This window comes from Tamandua tetradactyla, chromosome 2 (genome assembly GCF_023851605.1).
Source record: "Tamandua tetradactyla isolate mTamTet1 chromosome 2, mTamTet1.pri, whole genome shotgun sequence".
In the NCBI taxonomy this organism is placed as follows: domain Eukaryota; kingdom Metazoa; phylum Chordata; class Mammalia; order Pilosa; family Myrmecophagidae; genus Tamandua; species Tamandua tetradactyla.
In genome coordinates, this window is record NC_135328.1 from 216,365,599 (window position 1) to 216,391,858 (window position 26,260).

At 53.8% G+C, this 26,260-nt stretch overlaps 1 protein-coding gene across 1 annotated transcript; it reads left to right on the forward strand.

Annotated features, from left to right (window-relative positions):
* Positions 1 to 11,526: 11,526 nt before the first annotated feature.
* Positions 11,527 to 24,570, forward strand: SLC2A7 (solute carrier family 2 member 7). Its single transcript, XM_077138135.1, has 8 exons — positions 11,527 to 11,656; positions 17,110 to 17,235; positions 17,630 to 17,817; positions 18,898 to 19,008; positions 19,636 to 19,737; positions 21,975 to 22,050; positions 23,651 to 23,778; positions 24,250 to 24,570. The coding sequence occupies exons 1-8, from the start codon at positions 11,527 to 11,529 to the stop codon at positions 24,472 to 24,474; spliced, it is 1,086 nt and encodes a 361-aa protein (XP_076994250.1). The 3' UTR covers positions 24,475 to 24,570.
* The last annotated feature ends 1,690 nt before the right edge of the window (positions 24,571 to 26,260 follow it).

Consider the following 26,260-nt stretch of genomic DNA (forward strand, 5'->3'; position numbering starts at 1 on the left):
GGGTCCTGAAGGTGAAATGGGATGGGGGGGGAGAGGCAGAAGGGGATGGCCCCCTGGCCCCCACAGCAGAGCTAGAGACTTCTTTTCTTAAAGATGTGAATAAAGCGTTGTGTATGTATGAGGAAAGTGCATTAGAAAAATGTGAAGAAAACTTGATGTGGGAGAAGGGAAGTGGCGGGACCACCTGCTGATTGCCTCTGGCAGGGTGTGAGATAAAGGAAAGTGGAGGCCAGAGGCCGGGCAAGACATCCATGGGAGCTGGAGAAGGAGTGGGGATTTGGCAGGTGATGGATTTAACAACTCACAAGAGTAGAGAGGGCCCAGCCCAAGTGAATGCTGTAAAAGTTGTGGTTGAACCATCCTTGCCCTGCAGTCTGGAAAGGGGGCACAGAAACAGGCAAAGACAGGGCTCTCAGCGCTGAGGGGAGGACAGGTCAGCAGGGTTGTCATGCATTCCGCCAACATCAGCTGCGCACCCCTACCGTGGGAGGGGGTGGGGTGGCCAAGACCTTGGGCATCCACTCCCTGAGCTCAAACCTTGGTTCTGCCACTTCTTAGTTGTGCAAGTTGGGCAGGTCGCTTAGCTGTTCTGTGCCTCAGTTTCCTCTTCTGTTAAGTGGAGCTGATCACAAATACCACATGTGGTGGTTGTGAGAATTACATGCATTTGTATGTTTATAGATTTTAGATGCATGCCCGGCAGGTTTAAGAGATCTCAGCTATAGCTACGTGCTTGGGACCGGTGCTGGTCTTGAGGACAAATAAACCCACAAGAAAATACAGTGAGAGAGCGCTATGTGTGAGCTGGGGTTGAACAGTTGAGGAAATGGTGAGGCGTGGGAGCCACGTGCCTCACTGCCAGAGCAGGAGGTACAGATGAGCAAGGGGGGTCCTTTGGTGAGAGAGCTGGAGACATGGGGATGAAGTCATGTTCAGCTCAAGGACAGACACAGCTATTCCATGTGGAGATATGTGGAGAGACACACACATGCAGCTAGAGAGATACATGGACCTGGTTCTATGGTGGCACAGAGGGAGGTGAGGCATTGTGAAGGACACAGAGGGTTTTTCCAGGGGGAGGAGATGCAGCAAGGAAGTGAGGAATGGAGGCTCCAGGTGAGGGGCAGCACCTGTCATGGAGGTGTTGTGGCGTCAGGGAACTCCAGCTAGTTTGGTCTGAAGGTGAAGCCAGAGGGTGCAAGGGGGCAGAGCATGGGGTGGGGAACCCCTTGTGTGCCAAGCGCTGGAGTCTGAACTTTATCCTGCAGATAATCGTGGAGTCCGTGATCTTTGAGTTTCAGGACGTTCGGAGGCAGTGGTGTGGAGGGGTGGGTCTTGGACCGCTGCCAGGAAATATGAAGCCCCAAGTGGAGGCAGCAGGGGAGGGTCAGAAACAGAGGGGGAGCTCAGAGAGACGCGGTAGGATCTGGCGACCCCTCGGCCATCAGAGGAGGAATCCAGCATCCCTCCCAGGATTCACCGTGGACCAGTGGTGAAGGGTTTGGGGAGCTGGCAGTTTGGGGAGAAGGTATAAAGTATTTTTATATCTGTCCAGACAGAGGAGTTCACAGTAAAGATGTAGAAAGGAAATTGGCCCTATGGCTCCGGGGTTTGGAGAGCAGAGACATTGATATGGGGAAGCTACACATTCATTGCACTTACTGTGCACCAAGCACCATTCCAGGCACTGTTCCAGGCACTGGGGATATACCAGGTCGGGGAGTGAGAGGCACCATAAAGAAAAATAGAGGAGTGTCACGGGTGAGAGGCAGGGGGCTGCCAATTTCAGAGGGAAGTAGTGGAAGTCCTCCCTGAATGTGGGAAACCACCCCGGGACAGCATCTGGACAAACCCAGGAAACAGCGAGTACAGATGCCTAGCGGTGGGAGGGGGCCGGCCACATTTAGGGAATAAGCGGAGACCAGTGGGGCCTGAGCAGGGAGAGAGGGAGGGGTCGGAGGCAGGGAGCTGGGAGGAGGTAGGACTTCACTGGGAGTGTAACGGGAAGCCACTGGCTGGTTTGAGTCTGAGCTCAAAATCAGGATCTGATTTGCAATTCAAAGGCCCATTGCTAGGGTGCAAGGGTGGTTCAGGGGTAGAATGCTAGCCTTCCATGCAGGAGACCTGAGTTCGAATCCCAGCCTATGCCCCGCCTGCACCTCCAAAAGACCCACTGCTGCTGTGGGGCAGCCGAAGAGGAAGCGAGGAGATCAGATCCTTTCTAAATGATCCAGAAATAGGTTAAGGTCCAAATCTGCAAAGTAAGGTGACCCTGGGTAACGGAGTGAGGAGATAACAAGAAGGGGGATGGAACCCCATAAGGGACCAAAGAAGACAGAGGAGCCAGCTCGGCCTTTTGCTGGGACCAGAGAAGGAAGTAGGATCAACTGAGGCAGAGAGAAAAATATTAGACCCTACATTTATTTTTTTTTCCTTCCTCCTTGTCTTGGCTTGCCAGAGCTGCCCCTGACAAATGCCCTGCGATGGGTTGGTGCCAACACCAGGCACTTATTGGCTCGCAATTTGGAGGCTGGAGGCCCCCCACGAGACCGGGCAGGGCCGCACTTCCCCTGAGTCCAGAGGGCTTGTGGGACCCTTCCCTCCAGGCGGAGCCCTGCTTCCTTCTCTCCTCCTAAGGCTTTCTCTGCCTGCTGCATCCTGATTTCCTGTGTAGGGGCTCCTGGCATGCTGAATAGGGACCACATGTTTCAGTTCAGCCACACATTAACTGACAACATCTTCCAAAGGTCCCATTTACAGATGGGTTCACACCTGCAGGAAAGATGAAGATCCGAACCTATCCTTTTGGGGCCCATGATTCAACCCCAACATTCCCTTCTAACTCCGAGTGTGGGTTTTATCGCCTATATGATGTGCATGTGTCTAATTTACTTAAAAATGAAGTATACATATATTAGAGGTTTGTATTCTGAGTTTTGTTACTGATGGGAAGGCACGACAAAAAGTTTGGAGAGCCTTGGGGGCCAAAGATAAGTGAAGGCTAAGGAGAAATGACAGTTCAGGAGAATTAGAAAATGTCAGGAGGGAAATGGGAGGTTTCTTGGAAGCCCATCAAGTTTAGGGCCAGATAGCAAGGGAAGGGCCTGTGGGGAGGAAGGCTGCAGACCTCTTCCTCACTGCTGTGTCCACAGTGCCTAGAAGACTTTATGGTTCTTTGATTGTTTTCTCACAAGGAGGGTTTTGAGGGGTGACACAGCAGAACCAGGAAGAGGCGGCCGTCCCGAGGCTGCATGTCCATCCCCCATTAGCTCGGTTTGTCCAGTGGCTTCCACATTTCTCAATTTCACAGACCAAAATCTGGTGGACTGACACAGGGATGCCTGGTTTCTGTTTTGCAAGTAAGAGCATTTTTAAAAACATTAATTCCTATCTACTCTGATAATGAACCAAGACATTAAATGAGAGGACATTTTTCTAGATAGGGGGAATGGAATCACAGGATAAATTTAGTCCTTCAGATGGACTAGATTTTTCTTTACGAAGCCTTTACTGCATTCCCCCTGGATCCTGATGTTGCTTCACAACCCGGGCAGAGAGATCAGAAGGGGTGAAAATGTGCCCTGGCAGTGAGGGAAGGGCTTGCAGCCGGCCGCAGATCTGAAATCCAATGTTCGCTCCCGACGTTTAATGAGACAGAGTCTTGCCAACTTAAATCTGCTTCCTCGAAGGCTGGCTCCTAGTTTCTGCAGGAGAAGTGGGGAGGCAGAGGGCTAGTGCCCAGCACAGCTGCAGGAACGCCCCCTCGCCGTCCCCTCTCCTAAATTCCTCAGCCGGCTGATCGGGTGCTGGTGGAGGGTTGCTCCTGTCACCCAGAATTCTGCTGGGCACAGGGACAAGGAAGTGGCCTGTGCATGACATCTTCTGTCTCCAAGGAATTTACAAGGAGGACAAAAGCGCAACCCCAAATGAAACATGGAGCGGCCAGATTTAACAGAAGGGAGAGAGCATTGTGCTCAGCTAGGGGTCCGCGGTGAGCTCGTGAGCATCTGGGCAGCTCCAATGCCTGGTAGAGAGCGTGGAACTTATTGACACGTAATGATGTTTGTTGAATGAATGAATGTGAGCGGGAATGACCTTCAAGGAATAGACAAGCTGTGAACTGAACCTTCAGGAATGGGCAGGAAGTGTGCAGGACAGAGGAGAGGTTGTTCTGGAAAGCCGTGGTGGAGGAAGCATCGTGGGATCATGACTTAAGGACCGTCCTTCACTCAACAAATAGTTACCGAGCACCTCTAGGCGCCAAGCAGTGAGTCTAATGGATCTAATGGCCAGAAAAGCAAGTGAACAAATAGTCAAGGTCACCTCATGGTAGTGCTAGAGCATGCCTGGCCAGGGGTGGGGAGACTTTAGAAAAGGAAGCTCTAGAGGGGGCCTCCCAAGGAGGTGATGTGCGACCCAGGACCTGGGGGAAGAGTTCCAAGTGGAAGGAGGTGAGGAAGGAGCTTGGCTTTGCTCTCAGCTGGACTGCAGACTCGGAGAAAGGAAGGGGAGACATAAAGAATTTAATCAAACGCTATCAAAATATATGTGAGCATTGTGACCTGATCAGACAGGAGACAGGCCAAGAGAAAACAGCATTCAATCGGCAAATAAAGTGGAAAGATCCGTGAACTAGCATTCAAGTGTCCTTAGAAGCAAACGGGAAGATGATTGTGGTAGGCCAAATAACACACACGCACACACACACACAGTATGTCTGCATCCTGAACCCTGCCTCCTGTGGGTATATTATGTTACATGGCAAAAGGGATTTAAATTTACAGATGGAATTAAGCTTGCTGATCAGATGGCCCTGGATGGAAGACTGTCCAGGATTATCGGGGTGAGCCCGAACCATCGCCAGGGAAGAGGGAGGCAGAAAGCAGGGAACCAGAGGGCAGTGGGAGAAGGACTTCGCCCAGCGTGGCTGGCTACAAAGATAGAAAAAGGGGCCATCCACCAAGGAATGCTGGGGAAGACAAGGAACAGGATTCTCCCCAAGAGCCTCCAGAAGAAATGCAACCTTGCCCACATCTTAACTTTAACCCAAAGACAGCCGTCTCCAACCCCTAACCTCCAGAACTGTAAGGTGGTAAACTTGCGTTGTTTAAAGCCACTGCATTTGCGCCAATTCGTATAAAAGCTACAGGACACTAATCCTGGTGTCGGTACCTGGAAGTGGGGAGCTGCGTACCTAAAAACGTGGAAGCAGCCTTGGCAGTGGGCCATGGAAGGAGGTGGACAGATTTCAAGAAGCCTGATAGAAAAAGTTCTCCACCTGCTTATTCCTGCGCTGTCCACTCCTGCGCCGTCCACTCCTGCGTCGTCCACTCCTGCGCCGTCCACTCCTGCGCCGTCCACTCCTGCGCCGTCCTGCGAGCCCATGTTTCCTTCTCTGGTCACTTAACATGAAGCTCATAACTTCTACGTAATTTTCCTAATTGCAAAGGCCTTTTCAATAGCAGCCCAGTATTCCAATTAGTTCGCCCGTCATGATTTATTCAGTACTTCCCAGTAGAGGTAATTCTGAAATGAGCACCTTCGTTCAATTATTGCATTCATTTACTTAATACTGTTGGGTGTAATTATAAATAATAAAGTAACATTTCTTTAAAATTATTTCATTTGCTCTTTCTCCCAAATGGACAATTAGTCCAAATTCGGAAGGGTTGGTATAGACAGAGAGATTTTACAGAGGACGCAGTGTAGAGTCAAACAGCAGCCTGGCTTCCTTTCCAACATGTCTCATTTCTAGGAACCCTGTCGGGTGTTTCTCCCACCGTGATGCAATTGGGGAGCTTCGGGTTTTGGTTTCAGGTTAGTAGATACAAAGACATTGCTTGCCCGTGTGGGATTGTCACAGGTAAATCACTGTAACTCTTATCGCACGTTCATGAAAATGTGCTCCTGGGGAAGTCAGCAGGTGCAGAGGCCAAAGGGTCATAAATCCCAGAGGGAAGGGACGGAGCTGGCTGTGCTGGGGGCGGCGCAGTGCCGAGCTCCCGGTGGGCTTCCCGCACACCTGCTGCCAGGATGGAGGAGAAAGAGACGAGGACTCCCCCACCTGCCTCGCTTCCACATAGAGTAAGTGCCAGGTCTAGGAAACTGTCACTGTCACTTTCGCTCCAGATGTGGGGACTTGTGGAGGGAGGCGAGGCTTCCTGAAGCTTCCAGCAAGGAGGGGGTGGCCTGACCTGGGAGGCGGGCGCCAGCCCTGGCAGAGCAGCATCAGCTCAGGCAAGGAGGGAGAGCTGAGCCCAGCTCTGGCGATGCCAGCCTCCCCCAACCTGCCCCCACCCTGTTCCCCGACCCTCACTGCCCAGGAGACGCTGCCCCAATCCGGCCACTCTCTGGCTGGCAGAGTGTGCAGGGCTGAGGGCTGTAGGCAGTCAAGTCACTGCTGTGTACCTGGAGGTGGGGGTGGGGATGGGGTGGAGGTGAGGGTGGGGCTGGGGCACGGTGGGGCAAAGGATAGGGGAGGGGGTGGGGTGGAGGGGTGAGAGTGGGGGTGGGGTAGGTGGGGCAAGGGGTTGGGGTGAGGGTAGGGTGAGGGGGTGGATGGGGTGGGTTGGGGTGGGTCCTGACTGCCGTCCCCCTCCGGCCTCGCCCTCCACCTCCCCTGGCCTCACCCGGGGCACAGGTGGAGGGTGGCGGAGGCCCCACCTTTCCCACCTCTGGGGTCCAGGCCCTGTCTACAGAGCTGAGCATGGCTTCGTGTCCACAGCTCCCGCCCGCCGTGGTGCTGGCCACTCTGAGTGCCGCCTCGGGCTCGGCCTTCCAGTACGGCTACAACATCGCCGTGGTCAACACGCCACACCAGGTGAGCCCGGGACAGGCAGGCCACCGCCGTCCCCATCGCTGTCCCCATCACTGTCCCCCCTCTCTCCCCAAGGCTGCCACCCTTCCCCGCAGCACCCTGCCTCCTCCGGCTCTGGATGCGGGTCCCCAGGGAGTGCCACCCTTCTGGGCACCCTTGACACACTGGCCCTGCTGGGGGGGCCCTGGGGGCAGAGTGTCTCCAAGGCCAGGTGAAGGAAGAGGCCGAGCAGGCAGGAACCCCTGCCCTGGGCGCGAGCTGAGGCCTGAGAGCTGGCCACCACCTCTGACCTCGTGGAGGGCAGGAGTGACCTTCAGGGTGGGCGCTGGAGACAAACGCCTGCTGGGAGTGGGTTCAAGAGAGAGCAAAAGGGAGGGGAAGTAGAGGCGGTGCTGCGGGAGCAGGGGAAATGGAGGAAGGTGAGGGTGTCAAGTGAGGTTTTCGTAAGGAGGGAGCAGAGTCTGCAGGCTGCTGGGAGGGTGCGGCCGAGAGGGCAGGACCAGGGAGGCAGGACAGAGATGCTGCGGGCGGCCCTGTCCCTGGAAGGGCCCGAAGGGGGGGACCTAGCGACTCAGGTGGGAGCAGGTGCAGTGACTGCTCACCTGGGGTGTGAGTTCTGCCGTATCCAGCGTCCTTGCTTTATAGCTGCACCTTGTTCAACAGACACCATAGGAAACACTACATAATGGCCCGTAGCGTGTGTGAGTATATGGAGATGTATTGCCTTTGATGGAGCATCTTTTCTGATTCAATGTTCCATCACTTTATCACATTTAATGTTCACAAATTCTCTCGATAGCCAATGAGGAAGCTAAGGCTTCTGGGGTTTAGATGACTGGCCTGAAGTCATGCAGTCAGCATGCGTATTTGTATGTTGCCTCTTGCCCCGTCCTAGCGTACAGTCTATTCTTTAATTCTCAGGTCACAGCAGAGAGACAGCAGGTTCGCCTGTGTCCCAGGTGGGGGTGGGGGAGGCAGGTACTGGCAGGAACATCTCTTTCGGCAGCAATGAGGGAGCAACTGAGTTCACATAACGTCCTCGTCTCTCGGGGGCCGCACAGGGTTCTCCGCTGGGGACAGGCCAATGTTTTCCAGGTCCTGAAGTCATTTTATAACGAAACCTACTGGGAGCGCCACGGCACGTTCATGGATGAGAAGCTCGCGCTGCTGCTGTGGTCCTGCACCGTGGCCGTGTTTCCGCTGGGCGGCTTGCTGGGCTCGCTGGTTGTCGGCGTGATGGTAGACAGGTGTGGCAGGTAAACAGCAGGTGTGCTGCGCTCGCGCCTAAAACTCACCTGAGCAACCCTCGCCCTGTCCGGGTGGCTGTGCACCTGGGGGAAGGCGCCAGGCCCCACGTGGCCACACTCAACATGACCTGAAAGCACGTCCCAGAGTGCCTCTGGGGTTCCCTCCCCCAGGCAGGTGCTCCGTAAGGACAGTGTCTCCCCCACCCCCATGGAGGTGGTGGGCCTTTGAGACCACCGCTCTCAGGGTGCAGCCGCCGAAGCACTTCTGCAGCTGTGCAGCACCTGCCTGTCGATGGGGTTGATTCGTGGTTCGTGGCCTGTCGATGGGGTTGATTCCTGGTCCGTGGCCGCGGCCTGGGTGGTGCCTGCTGCAGCCCCCGCCTGCTCTGCGGCCCGCGGGCACGGAGGAGATCTGGCTCGCTGCACGTGCCCGGCTGCCGCCCCGCCGGAAGAGAAAAGCTGCTGCGTTGTCCTCTGCTGGGCGTGCGTGGCTGCGCTGACCTTTGGCTTGAGGTCCAGGTGCTCCAAAGACGTGACTCCACAGATAAGGACCGTTGCCCGGTCAAGGTTCCCAGGAACGGGAAGTGGGAGCCGAGGCCGCACGGGGGGAGGCGCAGGGGGACTCCGGTGGCTCAGTCCCCGCTCGGTAGGAGTCACAGGCGCACGGGGCCTGGACAGGCCCAGCAGGGCAGCGAGTGGGGACGGGCGGGAAGCCCTCTGCAGAAAGCAGACTTTTCAAAAACCTTAACACATTCCATTTTCCCGCATAAAAGAAAATGGAGTAGAAAATTATGTAATTAAAGCAGGACCCGTAGACCTCTTCTTCTAGACGCTAAATTGGTCAAGTTAATACTCCATATTGTGTGGTCTTGAATGGAGGAAACATCAATGTGTTGTAGTGATTCCTGATTCCACAAAGTCAGTCTTTTTATTAATTTGGAACATTTTGTATAACGGACTGTTCCAGAAGCCCAGGTTTGGCCTCCACTTTGTTCCCTGAAGAACCCCAGTCACAGACCTGGGGCCTCGGAGACTGTCTTACATGTCCTCATTTACAGATGAGGAGCCTGAGGCCCGGGAGGAGCAGTGGAGTCTGCCCTGCCTTGTCTGAGCTTCCAGCCAAGGCAGTGTGTGCATGTGTGGTTACATGTGTGGTGTGCATTGTACATGTGTGTATGTGTGTATGTGTGTGTGCACTTGTGTGTGTGCATGTGTATGTCTCTGTGTGTGGTGTGCTCATGTGTATATGTGCATGTCTGTATGCATGTGTGCACATATGTTGCTGTGTGTGTGTGTTTGTGTGTGTGTGTAAGGAGCGTGTGGGCTGTTCTCCTTGGGCCTCGGGGCTGCTTCCCCGCTCTGCTCATCCGGTTTGGGCCCCGTGGGCAGCTCCCTGGAGGGTGGCAGTGTGGGCAAGTGGCCGAGGAAGCCGCCTACCTGCCTGTCGTCTGCCTGGGCAGGCCTCTGCCGCGTGGCCAGGGCATTTTCACAAAGCTCTCGGGACCCACTCTGGCAAGGTTTCTGGATTTCTGTCTCCTGGCACCAGAGCCTGGCCCTCCTGGGGTGACTGGCCCCACACCCCCGTGTGGGCTGGGTCCGAGGGCATGGGCATCGGATGGGGAAACCATGAGAGGAGTGCAGTGTCCTGGGGCTGCCAGCAGCTTTCCTGCTCCAGCCCTGGAGGGCAAAGGTGGAGCACAGCTCCGGGAGCTGCGGGGGTGGGGTGGAGGGGGTCAGGGGGGCAGCTGCCAGGAGCTGAGACCCCAGCCAGCAGCCGCCCCAGCGAGGGGCGCCCTTCCTTCCTTCTAATCCATGCTCTTCTCCTCTGGCAAGACCCAAGCCCGAGGTGAGGGTGCAGGGGCAAGGGAGCCATTGGTGCAAGTCAGCATTGGGGCACACAGCATGGAGAAAGGTGGGTGGGGGCACGAGGGGAGCAGGGTGCCTCGAGCAGGCTGCTCTTTCCAGCACTCCCGCCTCTCCTTCATAGGGTCATGGCTTTCCAGACTTAGAAGGAACCTTAGCGATCATCTAGTCCAACCCTACACCATTCATCAGCATTCCTGACAGTGGTCTAGTCTAGCTCCTGCTTGAATCCCACTGGTGACAGGGAGCTCACTACCTACCAAGGCAGCCCATTCCTTTTTCTCCCCTACCATTTTCAGGCTGCTGCAAGTACCTGAGTGCCCTACCCACCCCCCATCCCAGCTCGTCCTTCCTGGAACTCCCGCTCTTTCATCCCTGCTTTCTTATTCTTTCCACTGATCGCTCCCCTCTCAGGCCTATTCCCAGCACCTCCCCGATGACTGAGGGCAGAACAGGAGCTGGTGCCAGGGGAGGGGTGCTCTGCCCCTCAGCCCCCTGCCCTCTGGGCACCCCTGTTGTTGCAGAAAAGGGACCCTCCTGATCAACAACATCTTCGCCATCCTCCCCGCCATCCTCATGGGTGTCAGCAAGGTGGCCAAGGCTTTTGAGCTGATCATCTTTTCCCGAGTGATCGTGGGAGTCTGCGCAGGTATGGGGGTGACAGCCGAGCGCCACGCCCCCTCAGGGTCCCCATGTGGGGAGTGTCTCCCACGCAGGTGGCTGCATTCGGCTCTTCCTGCTCTAACTGGGACCCCTTTCCCCGTGGGCCCAGACTCCCCTCCCAGCTCTCGGGCCCCTGCGAACCTCATGCTCTGTCCCCGGCCCTTTGCAGAGCAAAATGTTCCATCAGAAGGATCTTTAAAAACATACTTGTTCCTGGAGGTGTGAATGACTAATACAGTCTGTAAGGCCATTTCCGAGGAGGGTATACAGTTTAAATGGATGTGAAGGGGCTTCAAGCAAAAGAACTCAGCATCCAGGGCCTCAAGGGGGCTTCTGAGCCATAACGACTTGTATCAAAAAGAAAAGTAAGGGGGCTGCGAAGGTAGTTCAAAGTGGTAGAATTCTCACCTGCCATGTGGGAGACCCGGGTTCGATTCCCAGTCCATGCACTTCCCAAAAAACAAACAAACAAGCAAAACAAACAAAAAATTCAACAAATGGTGCTGCAATAATGGGATACTCACATGGAAAAATAATGAATTGTGACCCCGTCATGCAGCATACAAAAAAAAAGAAAAGTAAGCAAACAAGTAATATATGTTACAGGAAAATCAGGATAAACCCAGGCAAAGAGTTGTCTTTAAGTCCTATTGAGTCAGAGATACACAGTGGCCTTGAACCCCTCCCCTGACCCCGTGGGATCTGAGGATTCAAAAGGGGTTTCTGAAAAGCCTTATGAAATGGTTAGGAGCGGCCCAGTTCCACCTGCACAGGAGGACGGAAGCAGGCAGGCTGGGGCTGACCTCAGGGAAGGTTCTGGACTACGAAATAGAATTGGACAAATTTGCAGCTCCCGGGCCTGGGTGGCTGGGCTGCTGGGCCCCTCCCCCGACTTTCCTTTTGTCCAAACTAGGCATAGCATACAGCGCCCTTCCCATGTACCTGGGCGAATTGGCTCCCAGGCACCTGCGGGGCACCCTGGGAACCATGACCGAGGTTTTCGTCATCGTGGGAATCTTGCTGGCCCAGATCTTCAGCCTCCAGGCCATCCTGGGGAACCCCGCAGGTAACCACAGGCCCCCACAGGTGAGAGGAGGGGAGGGAACCTCCGAGCTGCAGGCACACTGGGCACCGTCCTCATCTCAGCTGGAGCCATGCTGTGCTCCACGGGGCCGCAGGAGGCCTGGGAGGTGACCTTTGCGCTGGATAGTGTGGCCCTTGGTGGACACTGGTGGCCTGGATGAAGGCTGTTTTGGAGATGTGGTGGGAGGTTGGAAAACATTCAGGAGGAGAAGAATCAGGGAGGAGCAGGAGAGGCTACTGTTTGGTGTTTGGCTCTAAAGGGAGCAGGAGGAGCTGGAATTGGGTGTGGGGTGCAGAGAAGGGGGTTTTCCACGGGTGGAAATGAACACAGGAGCGGACAATAGGGAGCCAGGTGCATCCCCGGGGACTCTGGGGCGTGGGGAGGCTTCCTTCTGAGTGCTTCAGCCTCCTCGGTGAAGTAGGAGTCAAGGTGGAGGAGGAGAGTGCAGGCGGGAGGGTGGAGATGGCTGAGCGAAAAGGTCACCCGGGGGCATGGCCAGAGGCTACACTGGAAAAGGTCCAGATGAAACATATTCAGATGACCCACTGCCACCCCCGTTCCTTGGTGGGTGCACCATGTCTCTGTGTTCCCCACACTACTTTGAAGAGACTCCGAGGCTCTGAGCTGGTGGCTTAGTGGACAATCATTAAGGATAACGAGTCCCAGAGGGCCCCAGGGCATTGAAAAATTAAACCCTCCAACTGCAGTTGAAGACTTAAGCTGATGGGATCTGAAGGAAGTTTATGCCATTCTACTCCTGCTACTCGCTGCACGCATTGCGTGTCTTCAGCCCTCACGATTCCCTATGCGATTCTTATTATTTATCACCTCCATTTTACTGATGTGTAAACCGAGGCTTGAGGAAGTTAAATGACTTGTCCAATTCTCATCGTAGCAAATAGGGGTGGGAGGTAAGTGGGTGCAGATCCCGTTCCCTTAGTCAAATCTCAGGACCCCCATCCCTTAATCCAAACCTTCCAGACACAGGCACAGCTCTGCAACCTTTCCCCAACCCAGCTGCCAACGAGATGAGGAGATATCCAGTCATCAAACTAGGAACAGGCCATGGCTTGTCCAATTCAGTGCACAAAGTACATTCACAGTGTTGCACTCCCATCACCACCATCCATTGCCAAAATCTTCCATCACCCCAACAGAAATTCCGTACCTTCACGTCATAACTCTCCACTTCTCCCTCTCCCCCAGCCCCTGGTAATGGCTGATCTACCTTCTGTCTCCATGGATTTGCTTATTCTAAATATTTCATACAAGTGAAATCATACATCTGTCCTTTTGTGTCTGGCTTATTTCACTCAACATGACGTCTTGACGCTCCATCCATGCTGTCACATCACATGTACCAGCATTTCATCCCTTTTTACGACACAGTAATTCCAAGTATGCAGAGACCACATTTTGTTTATGGATAGTTTGCTCATCTGATGATGGACACTTGGGTTGCACCCACCTTTTGGCTATTGGGAATAATTCTGCTCTGGACTTTGGTGTCCAAGTATCAGTTTGAGTCCCTCTTTTCAGTTCCTTTGGGAATATACCCAGAAGTGAAATTGCCAGGTCATATGGCAAGTCTGTATTTGACTTTTTGAAGAACTGCCAAACTGTTTTCCACGTGGCTGCCATTCCCACCAAAACTGTTTGAGGGGTCTCACTTTTCCACATCCTCACCAATACTTGGAACTTTCCATGTTTTAGAAAGCAAATAGCCATCCTAATGGATGTGAAGTGCTACTGCATTGTGGTTTTGATTTGCATTTGGGGAGTAAACTTTTTTTTTTATATTTTCAAAAACTTTTTTTAAAAGGACAGTTGCATAAACTATACAAACCCCATACAGAGAATGTCAACATACCTCCAGCCCCCTCCCCAAATACCCAGATCCACCAATTCCAACATTTTGCCACCTTTGCTGTATCATTCCATCTCTCTCTCTCTCTCTCTCTGTCTGTCTGTCTGTCTGTCTTCTGAACATTGGGGAGCAGGTGCATACAGCACATATACTTCCATGTACACAGCCTACAAACAAGAATATTTATCTATGAAATCACCTTAAATCAGTGACCAAGTTTAAGAAATTCAACTATAAAACTTACATTCTGTATTCCATATTTTCTTATGTCCCAATAATGTCCTTTTGTGCCTTTTCTCCTCCATTCTAAGATCCCATACAGTATCATGTGTTGCGTTCAGTTGTTATTACCTCTTCAGTTTCTCTTTTGTCCTTCCTTTCTTTAGTTTTTTAATTGTAGAAACATATGCACAACGTAAGTCTTCCCATCCCAACCCCTCCCAAGCACATCATTCAGTGGGATTAATCACATTCACAAGATTTCGGGACCCTCACCACCAGCCGTTATGAGAACTTTCCCTCCACCCCAGACAGAAACCCTACGCTCATTCTGCATCAACTTCCCATTACCCCTGACCCCCGCCCCTGGTAACCTGTGCTCTACTTTCTGACTCTATAAATTGGATGTTCTCTGATATTTTCTTTGTGGTTACTATGGGGCTTAAATTTAACACCCCTAATCTATGGCAATCTTGGTTGATTCGATACTAGTGTAACAACTTCAATAGAAAACATAAACTATGTTCTTATACCCCTTTGTCCCCCCACCTTTATGTAGTTCTTTTCACAGATTGCATACTTACACACCATGTGTTCAAAACCATTGATTTATCATTCCACTTTTAGGCACTTACCTTTAGATCCTATAGGAAGAAAAAATGGAGCTACAAATAAAAAATACAATATTACTGGCATTTATATTTACCCATGCCATTATCCTCACTAGAAATATTTATTCCCTCATACACCTTTGATCTATTGTCCATTGTCCTTTCCTTTCAACCTGCAGAACTCTCTATAGCATCTCTGGTAGGCTGGTCTAGTGTGACAAACTCCCTAAGCTGTTTTTTCACTGAGTGTTCTAGTTTGCTAGCTGCCAGAATGCAGTATACCAGAAACGGAATGGCTTTTAAAAAGGGGAATTTAATAAATTACTAGTTTACAGTTCTAAGGCTGAGAAAATGTCCCAATTAAAACAAGTCTATAGAAATATCCAATCAAAGACATCCAGGGAAAGATACCTTGGTTCAAGAAGGCCGATGAAGTTCAGGAGTTCGTTTAGCATCTTGGATGTGTATATTCATGTATTTCATTAAATTGGGGATGTTTTCAGCCATTATGTCTGGCTGATGGACTCTCTCCTTCGTTGTGCTGCAGCATTCTCTGCTCTCTCTGAATCTCTCATTCTCCAAAATGTTTCCTCTTTTATAGGACTCCAGAAATTTATCAAGACTCACCCGAATGGGTGGAGACATGTCATCACCTAGTCCAGCGTAACAACCACTCTTGATTAAATCACATCTCCAGGGAGATGATCTAATTACAGATTCAAACATACCGTATTGAATAGGGATTATTCTGCCATTATGAAATGGAACATTGATTAAAACATGGCTCTTCTAGGGTCCATACAGCCTTTCAAACCAGCACACTGAGAACGTCTTTTAAAATGTCCCTCATTTTTAAAGATGGTTTTGCAAGATATAGAATTCTTGGTTTGCAATTTTTTGTGTTCAGCATTTTAAATGTCTTCCCACTGCCCTCTTGTTCCCATGGTTTCGAATGAGAAGTTGACACTAATCTTATTGTAGGTGACATGGTGCTTCTTTCTGTCACTTTCAAAATTTTCTCTTTATTTATGGCATTTGACAGTTTGGTAATAACATGGCGTTATGTGGGTCTTTGGGGATTTATCCTGTTTGGAGTTCGTTTAGCATCTTGGATGTGTATATTCATGTATTTCATTAAATTGGGGATGTTTTCAGCCATTATTTCTTGATTATTCTCTCTGCTCCTTTCTCTCTTTCTTCTCCTTCTGGGATCCCCACCATGATGATACTGGTACACTTGATGAGTTCCCATAGCTTCCTCAGGCTCTGTTCACTTTTCTTCATTCTTTCCTCTTCTCTCCTCAGACTGGATGATTTCACTTGTCTTGTCTTCAAGGTCACTGATTCTCTCTTCTGCCAGCTCCAATCTGCTGTTGAGCCCCTCTAGGCAATTTTAAATTTCTGTTTCTGTGGTCTTCAGTTCTCTCTGGTTCCTTTTCATAATTTCCATCTCTCTATTCTTTTTATATTTATTGTTTTCCTGGTTTCCTTTAATTCTTTGTCCATGTTTTCCTTTACCTCATAGAGCATATATAGAACCAATTTTTTAAGTCTTTTCTGTCTGATATGTCCCATGTCTGGTCCTCCTTATTGATGGTTTCTAATGCTTTAATCCTCTCCTTTTTCTGAGCTATCACTTCTTGTTCCTTTGCACGTTTGTGATCTTTTGTTGAAACCTGCATATTTTGATATTTGAATGTGTTGTTGCTGGAATTTAGACTCTGAGGTGTCTGTTCCTTAAGCTCGTAACCAGCTAGTGTTATGACAGAGCTTTCCTTGAATGCCCAGAGCTAACCAAAAAAAAAGAAGGAAAAAAAGAAAACATCTTTCCCAGTCTTTGCATATTGTCCTATGGACTTCTCTCCTTCATAGCTTATCCATACAATGAGTTTACAGAATAGCTCCAGGCCAAAGTGTAGGGAATTCTCTAAGCCTTTTTGCCCATGTATATTTGTGTTTGGCCCTAGGAATTCCCCATCTAACACCTACAAATGTCCCCCTTCCCTGGGATACCATTTCCTCATGGTCTGGACACCGCACTGTGTCCTCCAATGAGCAGTCCCTTGCCCTTTCTGTAAGAGAGCTTGATGAACCACCTTCTACACCCAGGGCAAGTTCAGGGACAATGAGTCGCTCAGGCGACCCCCAGTCAGATCTGCCCACATATTCAAGCTCCCAGTATGTGCACAAGGGCTGCTCTGCTTCCTCTGGAGCTGGGGCCCAGGATCTGTACTGGGAGCATGGGCTGGCCGGGGAGGAGGGCACCTCTAAATCCCACTGCTTTTAAGTGGCCTTTTTCTCCATCCAACACTTGCCCTGTTACTGCAGTCCTCTGTTTTCTGGAGCTTGGAGAACGATGCTTCTGCCAGTTCTTGCTGGTTGGCAAAGCTTCTGTGGGGGGCTGGAGCCTTGAAGCATCTCACCCACTGTCTTGATTGACACAGGGCCCGAAGCAAACTTTTAACGCATGTGCTCTTCCTCAGACAAGCAACATTCTTGCAAAATAAATTAATAGCGTCTTCTCTGGATTGATACCTATTTTCTCTATTTTCAATGGGACCCCTTTGTGGACAGGTTTCAGGAAGCCATCTGTTGTCCCTACTGTCGTTGGCTCTCACTGAAGGCTGGACCATGTGGGCAAGTGACCCCCTAAGAGGAGGGTGTGACTGGTGGAAGGTCAGCGGGGCCTGGGGCCCAGAGACTCACAGGCTCCACGTCCCAGTGTTGGTTCCTTCCAGGCTGGCCCGTGCTCTTGGCCATCACGGGGATCCCTGCCCTGCTCCAGCTCCTCTCCCTGCCCTTCTTCCCCGAGAGCCCTCGGTTCACTCTGATTCAGAAAGGAGACGAAGAAGCAGCACGTCAAGGTAGGGAAGACCCAGGCTGCTCCATCGAAGCCCCTCTGAGCCCCTTCACCCCCCTTCCTCCCCCCGGCTTCCACCCAGGCCTTCAAATGGCCCTCCCCATAAGCCCAAAGAAGAGAATAGGCAGGCGAGGGACCCAGAGACATACTGAAGACGCAGGCACCCTAAAGCACAGAAGTGCCCTAGGGCTGGGGGGCACCCACGGTGGGGTTTGGGGCAGCTCTGGGGTGAGATCGAGAGCCAGAGTTGGGTCACAGTAGATGGAAGTGTTGAGAGGACAGGCTGCTCAGGGTGGGGTGGGGTTGCCAAGGGGCACACGGTCCCAGTGTGGGGGGCAGCAGCACTAGGCCCGGGGAGGATGAGTGGGATGCCCTGTGTGATGCCCTGTTCCTCGCAGCCCTCAGGAGGCTGAGAGGCCGGGCTTATGTGGAGGACGAGGTGGAAGAGATGCGCAGGGAGCACCAGGCCGAGGAAGCTGAGGGCCGCCTGTCTGTGCTCAACCTCCTCACGTTCCGGCCGCTCCGGTGGCAGCTAGTGACCGTCATCGTGCTGATGGCCGGCCAGCAGCTGTCCGGGGTCAACGCGGTAGGCGGGCGCATGGGCTGGGGGTGGGCGAGGGAAAGGTGCTTCCCCAGAGTGGAAGGCTGATGGCTCTGCAAAGCCCCTTTTAGGGCTCCAGGTTGGCCAGAACCGAACCCCACAGACCCTCTCCTGAACAGCTGTGAGTAGTGTCTGTGTTCCTACTGTGTGCCACGTGCACTTCTGAGAAGGAACGAGCTGAGGCCCCGGCGAGGCGGGTCAGAGCTCGGGGGGACGTGCCCCAGTCCCAGAGGGCAGCGGCCAGGGGTAGCCACGCCTTGTCACATGGATGCTGGGGGTTGCAGGTGGCAGGACGCCCTTGGAAGTAGCTAAAGCAAAACCAGACTGCATTTGCAGACTCACATAGCTCAGCCAGGCTTGGGCCTCGGAAACAGACAGAATGCCGTGGGAAGCCCAGGAAATCTTCACTGCCTCAGCTCTCCCTCCCACCTTGCACCCGTTTGAGTCTTCTCTTGCTGCAGGGCATTTCTCTTTGCTTCCCCAGTCTCAGGGAGAAGACGTCTCCCGGGAGTAGTTCCTCCCCTCTGTCCAGGAGGCCAGCCAGACTGGGATGGAGACAAGGTCTCCTGGTCCCGACCGTGACTTCCCAGGGCAGGGCAGGGCAGGGCAGATACTCAGGCCAGCTCAGGTTGGGGCCCCCCTGCACATGCTCACTGGGACCCTTGGGTGTCCCTCCCTGTGAACATGGGTGCTTCTGCCCCAGCTGCATCATCCGTGGAGGGGAGAGCTGCACAGAGGTCTGAAAAAAAGGGGGAGTCACTTCCCAGAAACGTAAAAGGTTGAGGAGGAAACCAATGAATGCCAGAGGAAAGGGTCAGGGTAGAGGGGGCACCCTCAGATGCTCCCCGGGCGGGAGCAGCACCTTGGAGATTTTGGAGCGGGGCTGGGCAGGAAGAGGAGCCGAGCTTGGGGCTGCGGGGCCCGCAGGCGGGAGCACAGCGGGAGCCCGCGCACTCCTCAGCTGCCCAGCACAGCGCCCCGCTTTATGGCAGCAGAAATGGGGGCTCGGAGAGGGGAAGGGCCGTGGGCAAGGACGGGCGCGAGCACCTTGCGCTCTCCTTCCAGATTAACTACTACGCAGACACCATCTACGTCGCGGCGGGCGTGGCGGCCTCCCACTCGCAGTACGTGACCGTGGGCGCCGGGGTCCTCAACGTGCTGGCCACGATCGGCTCGGTGAGTCGGGGGGCTCTCGGGGCAAAGGGCCCCCACCAAAGGCCCACTGGCTGTGGGGTGGGGGGTGGGGTTCTGGCTCTGCCTGGGGGAGCTGGGCTGCTCCTGGCCTGACCCCGAGAGGGTCACCCAAAAACCTCCAGCTCCTCCTTAGCTAAATGAAAGTGGGGACGGCGGTACCCCGAGTTCGGAAATAGGTGCTGGGTTGTCGTTGGCGTAATACTGTTATTTCCCAGTTTCGCATCTAAGACCTGAATCTCTCTGCCTCTTGGCACACGCTGCGTAAACGGGAACGCAGGCAAGGGGAGCTCGTTTACAAAACCATCGCCACGCTCCTTCCTTTAGAGCGTCTCTAAATTGTTATGACGTTAATTCCTGTTTCTGAGGTTAAACTTGGTTTAGAGAGTTGTTGGTATTTTCCAGACTTAGCTGGGAGCCCTCAATGGGTTGAGCAAGCTCCAGAGGATTTGGCAAGACAGGGAACGGGGCAGTTACGGGGCAAGCCAGCGAGGGTGGTAAGAAAGCGCAGGGAGGGGAGTAGAGAGGCCCCCACGGGGGTCCCCATTGCGGGGAGCAGGGCGCAGGCTCCCGAAGGGTCCCGGCAGTCCCCTCACGTCCCCTTCCCCGCAGGCGGGCGCCGTGGAGCTGCTGGGGCGCCGGTTCCTGCTGCTGCTGGGCTACGGCCTCTGCGGCTCGGCCTGCCTGGGGCTCTCGCTGGCTCTCCTCTTCCAGGTCTGAACCCCAACTTGCTGCCCCACGGTGGGGGGGCTGTGCAAGGGGAGGGGGAGGCCCCTAAGATGCCCCGTGGGCGCGCCACGTCCGGCGGGCGGCCCTCACTCCCTCCACGCACAGCGTTTGCTGATGGCCCCTGTGCCGCCGGGACATGACCCACGGAGGGTTTCACTGGCCGCCCGCATGGCTACCCACGCTCGAATAAGCGGCCGGGGCGCCAAGAAGCAGCGAGGGAGACGTTACAAGGAGAGGGGCAGTTCCCTGTGTGTAAATAAATGTTGGGGCACAACTACACTAGCAGATTTCCACGCGGGATGAATTGGGGGGGGGGGCTTCACGAGCAGGTGCAAGAACTCGAGGACGGGGTCTGGGTGGCAGAATAAAGTAGGGTCCGGGCATGCGATGGAGGACAAAGCTGTGGCTGCAGGGACAGCAAAATCCCAAGACCAGTTGGAGGGGTAGAGCGTGTACAGAAGGAGAGGTGGGTCTGATTCCCTGGTGTGATTGAGACAACCCCCTGGTATCTCAACCGGGCAGGGCTCCCGGCTGCAACCCCACCAAGCCGCCAGGTAGATGGGCCCAGCCCTCATCTCAGAACCACCTCGGCGACCAGGAAAGGATGAGCCGGATGGGGAACTGCAAGGCAAGGCATTTGGAGCAGGTGGAATACTGTCCGATTCAGGGCATTACACGGGACGGCAGCCGGACAACGAATGCATCCTTTTAATTTGTCATGTTCTCACCATATATATGTTCACTGCGAGAGTTTTGAAAATACTTGGGATGGCCATGCCAGGAAATATTTTTTTAAAACCTGCATTTTGCAGAACCTCAGCTCTCGCTATGCCCTTGCTGGGTTTTGTTTTGGTTTGTTTTTTTGCAGTAAAACCACACCCAATCCTTTTTCAATGAAAAAGATCTCACTGGAAATACTCCCAACCGCGAGGACACAGACTGTGTGGGAGATTATTCTGTTTAGAGACAGTATCTATTCTTTTCCTTCTTCTCCAAGTGCTCCTTGCCCCAGTGACTTTCTCCTTAATTATTGGGTGAGCACAAAGAATGTCTGGTGAGAAGAAGCTGGTTCTTATGTTCAAGGAAGAGCAAGAGAGCAGGGGCCTGCGGCAGAAAAGAGGAGGGGAACAGCAGGTTTTGGTTAAAGTTTTATTTTGGAAAGTACTTTAAAACTAATATAAATTTGGAGGATGTTTAGGGCCGATAGACCAGCACAAGGAAGGAAATGCACGTGAGCATTATGCCACCCCAGAGGCCATCGTGGGTTATATTTCAGAAACCCTGACCTCATCCCCAGCCATGCTTCTCCTCCCGCTTCCGCGTCCCCCCATCAGCCAGTCCTGGCGGCTGCCTCCAAGCCCAAGCCCAGGTCAGCCAGGCCAGCCTCCTCCTCCTTGGCTTGAAGTGTCAAAATGGAACCCCCACCACGCCTCTTCCGTCCTGGCCTCCCCGCTGTTACCTCTGCTGAAAGGTGAAGCACAGTCGGCCCTCGCTGCTCAGAGGCTTCCAGTGCGTTTTCTTTTCCGGTCGAGGCCGTCCCCGCCTCGCTCAAATGCTTCTGCGGAGCATTTGTCATCACCGCGCTTAGAGAGCGAATGTGTGGGTCGTTTGGGGCTCACCATTTGGCCTGGTCTCAGTCTGCCAGCCTGATGCTTGCCAGCCGTTCCCCCAGCTGCTGGAGGCAGAGCCGACACCTGCTTTGGAGAAGACGGGGTCCTCCAGGACCCCCTGCCTGGCAAGCCTAGAAGATCCTCTCCGCCCGGTGCTGTGGACCCCAGTCTGGCACCTGCTGCTGCTCACTTGGGCAACTGCTTGAGCCCCGAGGACCGAGTCTCCTCCCAGACCATGTCCAGCCTCCTCTGTGCTGTCTCCGCACCTGTAGGATGGAAACAAACCGTCAGGACTCAGAGAGCTGCTGCGGAGAGAAAATGAATGAATACGTGGGAGGTGCAGAGAGAGGGCCTGGGGCCAAAACAAGCATAGGCTGGTGCTCCCATCCCAGTTCTCCTCCCAGAAGGACTGTGAAAGCTCTTTGCGAACTGAAAGAGGGGTGTCGAGCCAGGTGCTCGCCTCGCTCCATCCTGCAGAGCCTCGAAGGCTCGCGAGGGTACTCAGAAATCCAGGAGTGATTCCTTCCTGAGGGGGAATGGGGGGACCCGCCTGCACTGGGAGGCCCCAGGCCAGGACCACCGAGACTCAGACAGCCCCGCCTCTGCCCACAGAGCACGGTCCCCGAGCTGTCCTATCTTGGTGTCATCTGTGTCTTTGTCTACATCGTGGGACACTCCATCGGGCCTAGTGAGTACCTGTGTCTCCCTGGGCACAGGTGCCCAGACCTGGCTCAGGGAAGTTCCTGGGCTGAGGTCCAGAGCCCAGGGAGGAAATGAGCCTCTGTACAGGGGACTCCTGCCAGCCAGACCCATCTGGGGCACCTGGGCTCGTTTCCAAACCCTCCAAGTCCAGGGCCCACCTCAGGTCACGCTGTCCCCGTCCTGTCCTCTCCAGCTGGGACCCCTTGTCACTTTATCCACATCCTGTGCTAAGCGCGCCCTCGGGGCCTTCACCTGAGTTGGTTCTCAGGCAGCCTCCCAGACCCCAGGTTACCTGTCACACCTTTATACCTGCCCTCCCCACCCCTGGAGGCGCCTCCAGTGTCAGCATCCCCGTGGATCTGCGTTTTGAAAAGGGTTGTGCGTGCCCTGAAATGCAGGCACTGCTCCACTCAGCACCCGCAGCAGGGACCGAGCACCTCTAGGAAAACAGTGTGGTGGGCAGGAAGCCTTCCCGGGCACCCCAGCCATGGAGGCGGGAGGGAGAGGACAGGCCTGGCACGGCCCAGCCCGTGGGTGCTGCCTGGAGATGCCCAACAGCTCAGCCAGGTCCCAAAGGCCGGCCTGGGCCGGTCCCCAGGTGAGACAGGGAGCAGGACGGAGGGCGGGGGCAGACACCTTCCTTCGGCAGCGCCCCTCTAGGGAACAGTTGGAAGAAGGGGTCCCTTCCCCCCTGGGTCTTGGGACGTCACCCTAACAAGCACCCAGGGCAGCCTCACTCTCTGTCCACACCCCCCAAGGAATCGGCACTGGGGGAAGGGGACAGACGAGCTTGCTCTTTGGATGTATAAAGCCACAGAGATACTGACAGCACAGAGACACAGCATGAATTAAAGTTTCATAGGGGCGTGGCGGTCAGGATAACAGTCCTCAGACCTTTTCCTCCCGGCTCCTCGGGGGAATGGTAATAAAAAGGTAGAGAAATCTGACCTAGACCCAAACCCAGGTGTAGTCCCGGCACCTGCCATTCCCCCGACCCACCACTGGAGGGCAGCACTTCCCAGTCCAGGTGCCCACGGCGGCTCGCCCCGGAGCTGCCTTCCCGGGAATTTCAGGGGCCCCCAGCTTAGAGGAAGGGCCCTGAGAAAATGGCTCGGGCCCAGTGAGGGCAAAGCCCGTCGTTCCACAGACTCAACTATCCCCCGCTCCCAAGCAGCGTCTCATTTCTGCAAGCCTTTACTGAGCATCCTTGGCCTTGGAGAAACCAAGCTAGGGGAGTGCCACTCCAGGTTTTCCGAAATGGACCTCCCGGGCCTCCTGCCCCAGATGCCCCAACGGGTGGGGTGGGTGGGCTTCCTTCCTGGTCCCCAATCCCGGCAGGGCTGTCCAAGCAGCGGGGTCCCGGGGGGCCTCCAGAGACCGTGAGCTGGCGCTGCCCGTGGCCCCCGTCGGTGGCACCTCCACCTGCTCCGCATGTGCCCAGGAGGTGCCCAGTGCAGCAGCTGCTTTCCGTGGCCTTCCGGAATAGGCAGGATTGAGGCCGGAGCAGGCACGAACCGCCAGCCGGCCCTCTGAGCCCCTTCCCCTTGTCCTCGCCCTGAGCCCCTTCCCCTTGTCCTCGCCCCCAGGTCCCGTGCCCTCCGTGCTCCGGACGGAGATCTTCCTGCAGTCCTCGCGGCCGGCGGCCTTCATGGTGGACGGGGCGGTGCACTGGCTCACCAACTTCATCGTGGGCTTCGTCTTCCCTTCCGTCCAGGTGAGGCCGGGGGCTGCCCTCCCCGCCCCCACCCCGAGGAAGGGGGCTCCTAGTTCACCAAGGATGGGCTCTCAGACCCTTTCATGGCCCCGTGAAACCCAAGCAGACTGTTCATGGGCTAGTTTCCCACTCAGCAAAGGGGATCCAGTCCTCCCAAGCTGAACGGCTAGTTACAGAGGGGCTCTGCTCTGCCAAGGCCAAAAGGCAGTAGGAAGGAAACGAGGAGGAAATCCCTGCAGCCACCTCCTTCCGCTCTTTCTGGAAGTCAGCACGTCAACTCACTGTTCTCAGTGTCTCAAGGTCAGAAGCCTAGGGGTCTTTTTTGACATTTGAGGTGGGACCCAATTTCCTAGCTAGGTCACCACTCCAGGAGAAAAGCAAAACTGGCCACAGAGATGCTCCTCTGTGACTCACAAAGCCCCTGCTATTTTCCCCTCCATTCCCACCTGTTCTCTCTGTTCCCTGCTCTAGGAGGCCATTGGTCCCTACAGTTTCATCATCTTTGCGGGAATCTGCCTCCTCACTGCTGTTTACATCTATGTGGTTATTCCTGAGACCAAAGGCCAGACGTTTGTGGAGATAAACCGAATTTTTGCCAAGAGAAATGGGGTAGAGTTTCTCCCCGAGAAGAAAGAAGAAATAACAGAGGCTGGGCCTCACACAGCCACAATGCCCGCCAAAGAGACCTCCTTTTAATGACTCTTACCACCCGCCGAGTGCCCACATTCAGGACTCCCATGTATGAGAAAGGGGACCCAGTCCCAGGTCTCTTCCTTGTTTATTTTTCCCTGCATTTTTACCCAATGGACTGTGACAGCTCAGAGAGGTTTGTGGCCCCCTCCCCAGGGGGCAGTGGAAGGCTTTGGAAGGTTTGGTGCCTGGGTTCATTGAGACGTGGCTGACTTCCATCTTCCAGCAGCCAGCTGCCTTCTTTTCCTGAGAGGAAAGACCTGGGAAAGGCAGGTGTAAGAGGATTGAGTGCTGAGATTCCATCCTTTGATTCTCCGCTAGCACCAAAATTTGAATGATGGGCAGACACAACTTTTTAAAGTAAAATGTAACAAGTTCAGTGATAGATATGGAGTCCTGAATCCCAATCCACACGTTGGTTAGAGATTCAAAGGAATTAGATGCTGCTGGGATAAGACCGAAGCACTGGGTCCCTTTCCCTTCCAGGTGAGGCGGTTTCCCTCCCTCTGTTTTGTAGCCATAGAGAGAATGAGCCCTGGTCAGCATTTATTGACTGCCCTGGGCTGCTGACCATGGGGCAGGTGGGCAAGAGAGGTGAGACCTGACCGCAACTCCAGAAAGCCAGTCCCAAGATATTGTCAGCGCTCGGCTGGGGCTGCTGGTATGCGTCTTCACATAAGGAGAGTCCGAGTTCACCTGTCTTAGTTTGCCGCTCCTGAAACCAACACCGCACAAAGGGCTGGCCTAACAACGGGTATTTGTTGGCTGAAGTCCTGCTCCCTCGTGACCAGCAGGCTTTGGAGGTCCTTGGCTTTTCCATTACACAGCAGTGCACCATGGCTGCACCTTCTCCTTTCTCTTCTGGGTTCCACTGACTTACAGCTTCTCACTGCTCCCCGAGGCTTCTCTTGTCATGTCCAGTTTCCTTTGCTTTTGAGGACTTCAGCCTCATGGATGAAGGCCACCCTCACTCAGTCTGGGCACACCTCAACTGATAACATCCTCAAAAGGCCTATTAACAAATGGGTTACACCCAGGGACCAGGGTTGGGACCTGAGCCTGCCTTCGGGGGCACGTGGTTCACTCCCCAACATCACCCGTCAACACCTGCATCCTGGTCTGACCATCTCCCTTCCCTGCTAAATCCTTGCTTGGTTCTCTATTGTCAAAGGCTATGGCCCAACCTGTGGGCATAGCATAGACTGGAGGTTCTAGCCAGTGCAATCAGAGAAGAAAAATAAAGGTATCCAAATTGAAAAGGCAGAAATAAAACGTCCTTTATTTGTAGGCGACATGATTTTCTACATGGAAAGAATTACAGGACCTGTTTTTTAAAAGCAACTGGAACCAATTTGAACAAAATGCATTTAGCATGTATCGTTCCCATGGCTTGGCATGTCATGGGGGAGGGGAGGGCAAGCATGGGCCAGAGCCACGGTCAGACAGTAGTGACCTGCCAGCACTCCTTGGCCGGCTGATAATCGCTTTGTCCTTTGTGAAATTCAATAACCCTTAATAAAATCTGTAATTAGCACACACACACACACATGCACATACAAAGCTACTAGAACTAATAAGTGAGTTTAACAAGTTCGCAAGACCAGTATACAAAAATTGCATTTCTGTAGACTAGCAATGAATGACCAGAAACTTCCATTTAGAGGCAATACCAGTTACAATAGCATCGAAGAACATGAGATATTTACAAATAAATCTGTCAAAATATGTGTAAGACCTGCACACTGAAAATTATAAAACACTGCTGAGAGGAATGAAAGCCAGCCTAAATGAG